This window comes from Protobothrops mucrosquamatus, unplaced genomic scaffold (assembly GCF_001527695.2).
Source record: "Protobothrops mucrosquamatus isolate PMUCROS unplaced genomic scaffold, P.Mucros_1.0 scaffold579, whole genome shotgun sequence".
In the NCBI taxonomy this organism is placed as follows: Eukaryota; Metazoa; Chordata; class Lepidosauria; order Squamata; family Viperidae; genus Protobothrops; species Protobothrops mucrosquamatus.
This window is the reverse complement of record NW_015386880.1, coordinates 1,260,693-1,269,348: the sequence shown is the minus strand read 5'-3', so window position 1 is coordinate 1,269,348 and position 8,656 is coordinate 1,260,693. Positions and strand designations below refer to the sequence as shown.

At 37.7% G+C, this 8,656-nt stretch overlaps 1 protein-coding gene across 1 annotated transcript in view; it reads left to right on the top strand.

Annotated features, from left to right (window-relative positions):
• Positions 1-8,656, top strand: part of BSN (bassoon presynaptic cytomatrix protein) — a 49,089-nt gene that overhangs the window by 14,344 nt on the left and 26,089 nt on the right. Inside the window, exon 2 of the mRNA XM_029284424.1 lies at positions 5,001-5,414. Within this exon, the coding sequence (XP_029140257.1) occupies positions 5,001-5,414 (414 nt within the window). The remainder of the gene's footprint in view (positions 1-5,000; positions 5,415-8,656) is intronic.

Genomic DNA, 8,656 nt, shown 5'->3' with positions numbered 1-8,656 from the left:
TCTTTATAAGAACCCTCCCTGACTGAAATGTGAATATAACTTTGTTTCTGTACTTGCATCCATTGTTCCAGACATATACTGTACAAATCTAAAACCAATGAAAGGGCTTATTGGTCCAAGTAAACAGGTAAAATATAACATCTCTTTCATTGCTTTGTAACTCTTCTCGGTTTCATTAGACTTTCCAAGCCCTGATACTGTGCTAATGGAAAATATTACAAGTAGAAATACATTCCACCTAAGCAACTATCCTATCTGAACAACAATCAGCAGACTGAGGCTAAGTCCAGCTCCTTCCTGCAGAACTGGAATTGTCAAGATTTTTGCTTCAGTGAATATCATCCCTTGAGCAGTTGAGATATTGAGACCTGCTCTACTATACAGCTTCAGTCATAATTGTGATAGAATTTGCCAACATTCAAGAAGTTTGATAAGAACTAAGACCAGTAGTGGGATTCAGCCAGTTTGCACCACTTCGGCAGAACCAGTAGCTAATTTTTTATTGCCCAGGCCCAGAATGGATTTCCGGAAGCGGCATCCACACAGAGAACCGGTTGTTCACATATTTGAATCCCACCACTGACTAAGACATACAGGATGTGATTAAAAAGAGGTGCTTTGGCATGCTAAAGAGCATGAACATAACTCCTCTCAGTAGCTCATTAAAGCAGCTGCCTTGTTTTCCAGAATTGTATGACTTTGTGCTGTGAATCTCTACTGTAGCTGCGTAAGTCTGGAATTAGAAGTCGTTCTTTAATTAAATGTAAATAGATACTATCGTCTTTTTCCTGGGTGTTCCAAAGCACATTCTAAATCAAATCCAAAACATTGTACAACCTAATATAAGCATAAGAATAATTTTGCTGTATCAAGCCATGCAACCTCTGTGAAATAGACTTTCTTACGGTGACCAATTAGGATCCTTTCAAAATTGCACACAGAACAAGACAGGGGTAGTTTGCAAAACTGGAGTTCTACAATTCTACAAATATTAGACTCCAATTTCCACTGGCTCAGCCAGCAATATCTCATAATCACAACTTCTCTATTGTTATTTAGCAGGTTTAAATATGAGGATCGTATCAGCGTAGATTGCTCCTAATAGATAATTCTCTTAAAATAAATTGTAAAGAACATGTTATTAATTTATATTCCTATCCCACTGCTTTGAAAGATCAGAGCAATTTATATGATATTTTCATGCAGATATCTGTTACATCAAGTGAGTCAGAGCTACAATTCCCAGAATTCCCAGCTATTTTAGAAATGAAATCCCAACCAATTTGAAGCCTGCCACATTGGAAAAAATGTCTTTTTGTTGTGTTCTGTTTAATTGAGAGTTTTGTTCAACCTAGTAGACATCGAGACAAGATAGAGAAACAGACATAGGTCAGATTATTGTGGAATAGCACATGGCTGGGCTGATAAGCAGAGTTAAGCCTTTTTAGGATTTGAATAGGGGACCACTAATGGATATCAAGACCATAGGCTTGACTGAGAAGTCAAAAACATCCAAAAAGTCAGTGGCAAACCTCTAATTATATATCAATAGCACTTAGAATTATATAACCCGTCATAGTATTTTACAACCCTCTCTAACTCATTTACAAAGTCAGCATATTGCCTCCAGCAATCTGAGTCCTCATTTTATCAACCTTGGAAGGATAGAAGGCTGAGTCAAACTTGAACCTCAGGCTATAGGCAAAGTTAGCCTGCAATACTGCATTCCAACCACTGCACCACCACAGTTCTATACTACTAAAAGTTTCATGTCTGTAACCTTTAACTCGGTGAAACACAGTGCATCAATATCTCAAGTCAGCTAACATACAGCTGCTGCTGTTCAATGCCCCTCTACACTGCTGAGGTCACATGATCTTTATTTACAATTGATACCTTCCTACAAGTCAATGGGGAAACCTGGGAAGCTTGCAAGGAGAAAGTCAAAGGGGATCAGGTGTGCACTGGCAGGTTTGGACTTGCAACTTCCTTTCTAGGAAACTTGTAGGAGAAAGTCAATGGGGAACCTTTCATGGAAGGTCACAGGTTGTTCAGGTAAATCTCCCACTCTTGCATAATCTCTACTAGTCTCTGTATGCTCACAAATATACCTGAAAGGATGACACAACAGGTCACTGGTTGTCTAGTGCAGGGGTCCCCAACCCCCGGTCCATGAACCAGGCCACGGCATGCCAACAACTGGTCCACACAAAGAAGGAAAACCCCATCCACAGGATGCAGTCAGCACACAAAGCCATGCCCCCTCCGGTCCATGGAAAAACCTCTCTCCATGGAACCAGTCCCTGGTGTCCAAAAGGTTGGGGACCTCTGGTCTAGTGGATGCTAAAAACACATGGAGATAGACAGAGAGACGGACAGACAGATATATCCATGAAATCACCAAGAGCTAAGCTCAGCTCAGTGGAGACTTTACCTTTCAGTGGGCTAAACACCATTAGCAACTGGATAAATTTAAGGTTCATGGAAACAGTACAAAATCATAATCTGAGAAGAAGATAAAATGCCAAATGTTGGGAGATGTACAACAAAGCAGCAAGATTCATTGTTCCAGCATTAGTTTATTCCCCAAGTCTTTAATAACTAATTCCAGAATCTATGCTCAGCACTAGCAGCTGCTCATCATCAGGGACTAGCCAGAAGGGATACTGAGCAAGGCCTTGTTGCCACTGAGCATTTTATGTCTGTCAGATATAGGTTTGGGATGCTGGACTATCTGCATAGTGCAGAGTCTTTATCCCAGGTGAGACATGGCTGCTGGGAATTATGCATGGCCTGGTCCTAACATAGCCTCCATTCAGGTCCTGAGTTCATGGATTCTTGAAGCTCTATCTGTTGCTCACACTTTTCCAGGGAAGAGATGACAGCTGGTTTAGTTCATGTGAATACAGATTAATAGTGCTATGGCACTGGTGTTCTCAGATGCTTTACTGCTGCTATTATATTGCCTGACAATTCCATGCTTGCTACTAAACTGATAGAAAAGAGGGGTGAGAGAAGGTGAACAAAGCTTTATTTTTAAATTTTCTGGGATGTGTAGAAAAAAGAAAGTGGTGTTAAATGCACTTGAAATAGACCCAAATTTATAGAAGTCTCATAGATTAGAAAATGAATCCCACTACTACCAATCTGACCCTATGTCAACATGTTTCACTTTGTGATTCATTTATCATCTGCTTGCCAGCATGAAATTACTTCAGTGTCTTATAAGCATATTGTTGCTTATTCAAAAATGTATAATAAAAAATAATTGAAATGTGCCAGCAAGAATAGGCTTTCTTTTCATATTCAGAAATTCTGAAAAGTACTTAAGGAGTACTCTAGGATACAGGAAACTTAAGTAATTGTTATCCATGAGAAAGCAGAGGTGTAGCATGACCATACTGAAAAACATACCAATACATGCATAGCTTTTTTATATACATCTCAGGGTATTATATACTGTATATACAGAGAGTTGATTAACATTTTACTTTCAGAATATTTTTAAGACTATGAGTTCTATTCCCATTTTAGGCATCAAAGGATGAGCAACGAAAAAAGGAAATGGAATCCAGAAGACATAATTGTTCATTGTAAAGAAGCACAATTCCTTTTATTAAATAAGAATTCTTCTGAGACTTTTAATTACAATAGTAAAAGCAAACATAAACTAAACTCAATGAGGAAAAGAGAGATAGAAATAAAGAATAAAAAGTGCAAGGAATGAAAAAGAAATAAAGTAGAAAGTAATATAAGGAAAAATAAATATTTAAGGAAGTGACTTCCTACTTTTGTAACAAGTACAAACAAACTTAATAACTCTTTACTCTATATGAGGTTACAAACAAATCTCTCTTCTTCCTATAACTTGTCCTTCATCCATATGCAAATCATAAATCATCAACTTTTCAATTCTGGTATCAGGAAAAGGTCCATAAAGGATATTAGAACTTTATAGAAACATCTTATTTTAACTTTGGTTAAACAAACTAACTTTATATATATATATTTACTTCTAACATTAATGATCTTTAATTCATTCAACTGTTATTGATCTCTGTTCAATTTTTTTCCCCAAAGGCTTCTTCAAAGGCTTTAGCAAACCTCCTTTCTAAATGAATTAAAAATTCCTTATCTAGTTTTTTCTCTTGGTTTATCGTTTTTATTTCCCACTTTAGTTGTTCTCTATGTCTTATAATCCATGCTTTTTAAATTCTCCAATATTTCTGGTTCTAATATTTCTACATCAGGCAAAATTTGTTTCAAATTTGCTTTTAAGGTGTTGGTTTTATTTATTCATTTTTTATTGTAAATCAAAAAGCGACTTCTGTAGTTGGAGATATATCAAGTCAAATTAAATTAAACAACATTTTCTACAATTGCTGTTTTGTGTTAAAACTATTTGAATAGCCTTTGAAAAAAGTAATTAAATGGCTGTCCTAGACAGCCACGTTATTTGGAAATTAAATACCCATCACATGCTATTACTAGTGAACTGAGACTGAAACGGAGATACTTGTATAATGTCCAAATAGATAAGATTTAAGAATCAAGTTCAAAAGAAGGACTGTATTTCAGTGGTAAGAATGTAGGGTTTGTGGCAGTATCAACATACTCTTCTTTAAAAAACTGGATATTCAGCAATTAGCAGACAACGTTGAAGAACTTGGTGTAAAGCATACACTGCCTTATTGCTAGATAAGCCTGTATTTGTAAGGCTTGGTTAACAGCTCTTATGAACAGATACAATGGAACGTATGTTTAGATAAATATATTTGTACCATAACCTTGGCTTGTCAACCAGACCATGAGGTTTGGTTTGCAACAAAATCTACTATTTTTATATACTGCAAAGGGACATTAAGTCAAAGTAAATGAAGAGAAGAGTTTCCATTAGAAGAGGGAACTTTGATCCTTGAATGAAATATTATTTATTGTTGATTGAACAATTTTTTCAATCAAAGCAATTGCATATTATGAGTTTTTCCTTCTTTTTCCAGAAAAATGAATGGCTGTGTTTGAACTGCCAAACTCAGAGGCTACTAGAAGGAAGCCTAGGAGATCCTGCTCCAATGCCACTGCCCATTTCAAAGCAACAGCCAACTGGATCCCCCCGGCACCAAGCTGGAGGTCAGCAACAGAGAGGAGCCCAGCACCATGAACCCTCAACTGCTAAAGACAGGCATCCTGCACATCTCAGGACTTCAGATCAAAGCAAATTACCAATTGCCACAGTCCAAAAAAAAATGCCTGCTGCTCCATCTGAAGAAAAGCCACTGCCCAAATTAGCTGAAGGGTCTCCAAAACCTTCTGAAAGTCCATTGTCAAAAGGGAAAATTGCAGCTTCAAAACCAGAAAGAGATATCAAAGACAGCACAGTTGTATCTGAATCTCAGAAAACAAGAGAACAAGAGGTAAGCACTTTTTCACTTAGCAATGTAGGAACAATAGATGGGGTGTGTGGTGTGTTGGAAGATATTTAGCCTAAGACGGTGTTTCTTAATACTCTCAGCAACTTTGAAAAGTGTGACTGGTCTGAAGAATTCTGGGAATTGAAGTTCACACATCTTAAAGTTGCTAAGATTGAGAAACTCTGACCTAGAACTAGTAAGGAAATTTAAGGCAAGTTATGTGCCAGATAGACTGAATTCTATGATGTAGATCATAGAATTCATCATGGGTTACAGCCTACAAGAGTTCTTTTTAAACATACGCGTATAAAGGAGATAGGTTTTTTGTTTTCCCTTGCTGGATTTTTAATCATCCTTAGCTTTCAGAACATTTTCAATGCTTCAAAACATTCTTATTATCTCCCTGAGAAATATCCCTTCTAAAACATTCTGTTTGCAAATGTGCTAATCTCAAATATATATATAATTTGTTTTCAAGTCTCTTCTGATCTGATGAATAAAGAAAGCGTGACAATATAGTTTACAGTTATAATAGGACATATTTACTGTACATCTTTTTGTGACAGAACATTCACAATCTAAAGGCAAGGTTTGCTGGATCTGAGCACAGCTTCATCATTTTGTATAAACATTGGCCAGTCAGTTGTTTTTGGAAAATATACAATTTCTCTCTTTGTCTCTAGCACCACGTTTGTATATTGTACATCCAAAGAGAATGCTTGCTAATGGTTAGTGATTCACACCAGCCTTTCTCAACTCTGATGCACATCTGTAAAGTGCCTCCTTTACTGGAGGCCTGGTCATTCCACGACATCTAACTGTAATTCTAGTATACATACAGGGATAGGCAAGCCACTACATTTTCAGAAAGCTTTGTGTGTGCTTGGTTGCTTGTTGAGGGTAATTTCTCCAGGAAATATTCATGTGTTACCTAGAATACAATTTGTACCTGTGAAATCAGTATTAGATTCTTTCTGTTATTGGGTAATAATAGGATAGGAATTATCAAAAATTATCCAAGTTTAGTTGGAGACGGTGGGGAAGCAAAGGAGTTAGAGTGTTAGGTATTAGTGCACAGCAGGAGGCTAATTATGAGACTTCCAGAAAAAAACCAAATTGGAGTACCTAAGGAAACAACCATTAGTTGTTGCTGGTGGAAGAATGAAGGTAAACAGGAGCGAGCCCTGTTAGATTAAGGTATCACAATAGGCCTCTTCTCTGTCTGGAATGATTAGTAAGGACCAGGCTATTCCATAGATGTCACATAGCAGACAATACCCTTCAGAGGAGAAGTTGACTATAGGACCTGGCGGTCTGTTTAGTTTTCTACACTTAACAGAACAGGGTTTTTTTTAATGGACATTGACTCATTTCCCTTTCTGGTAAACGTAGGGCTCTCATTTCTCCTGAGCTGCAAGTTGAAAATAGATATTAGTACAAGCAATAACTTTTTTGTAATGGGTTCTGTGGGAATTCTCAATTATACAGCTGCCAATATTTTGACTGGAGTATTGATTAAATGGAAAAAAAAATCAAGATAGTCTGATCAGCACCCTTATCTTTACTTCTTGGGTTTTCTCCACAAAATGCCAAATTGAGCACCAAGTATGATTTCTGACTTTGGGGAGTCTAATGAGTGGCCTTTTGCCTCACTGTTACTTTATTCCCAGTACTGACATCTGAATTGTGAGAAATATGTGGTTGGGATTCTTACCTTTCAAGACATGAAGAAAAATTTGCTTTTTGGCTTCAAATTCCAATTACGCGTTTCTGAAGTTGTATGTGAAGATTTAAACCGTTTTAATTCTGCATGTGAGATCAGCACCACATCAGTGTTATTGGAATCCTGGGAATAAATTTAGCACTTAGCTGAATTTCGGTAACATTTCTAAAGTGCCTTTTAGGGTCAGTTTTTGCTTGAAGGAATTTGTAGGCAAGAATGGAGATGGAGTTCAGTTCCCAGCAGGACAATGCCTTCTTTATTAAACCAAGAAAAAATGCCTGTCAGGATTTGCATGGACAAAGCACGTGTGGGGCCAGATAAGAAAGCATCCAAGGGGTAAGTACAGTTAGGAATCTAAAACAGGGAGAAAAATCCTATTTATAGTCTGGCAGCCTGCAGGAAGTTGCTGAATTATTGGGGCAGAAGTTACTGTATATTACATTCTAAACCTCCACAAAAGGCTCTGATAGACAGAGAGCAAAGGTAAGTGAGATAAAAGAAGGAACCATAATCCTTAATAATGGATGTCATTTGTTTTCAAGAAGGCTTATTTTCCAAATCTCTGCCCAAAAGTTGGGGGGGGGGGTGTTTCATATTGAGAAGGAGGCATCAGATCACAACTGGTATTTCAGATTACAACTGCTCGTGCTTTTTTTCAGATCTATAATATTCTAATTCTGTATTATATAATGAGGAATTGTGGGAGGGGGTAGGGGGATAGGTACGGCACTCCCAAATTATTCTGACGCTTTATTTAGGGAAGATTTAGTTCCCTTGCAGGTCAATGGGGTTTGCAAACCTGAACAAGGCGAGGACTTTGATTGTAACAGTTAGGGCCTATCCCATTGTCATCATTACCCCACAATTAAATGTGGACTAACAATACTGGGTCTAATAGATTTGCAACTAATTACCCTATTACATCCAAATTAGGATCATAAATGGTTCTGCATTGTCCTAGACTGGAATGCATCAAGTGAGAATGCTGCCTTCACAAATTCCTATCCGAAAAGCTGTGTTTTTTGTAATGGAACCAGGTTGCGACTCAGTCCAGCCTATAACAACTGCAGGCCCTGATTGGTTGTTTCCCAGCTTTTTTCCCTCCCATCTTTACAGGGAAGGCAAGTCTGACTGGGTGGATATTTGAGTAACTCCCAGTACGTACCTTTTTCCTTCAGGGGTAGTCTCCATTCTTTGCTTTTTATTTATTTTTTTTATTTATTTATTTAACATGGATTTATATGCCGCCCTTCTCCCTATAGGACTCAGGGCGGCTTACAGCATATTAAAACACTTAAAACATCATCCCCCCATAAAAACCTATTAAAAACCAAATATTTTTTTTCGCTGTATAATTAATTAAAATTAAATTAAGAATTGTCCCTGTTTAAAAATTCTCCCTAGGCCAGACCCGCTTGTTGAAAAAGCCATGTCTTGAGGGCGCGGCGAAAAGGTAGGAGATCCGGAATCGTCCGGATCTCGGGGGGTAGTTCGTTCCAGAGGGTGGGGGCACCCACAGAGA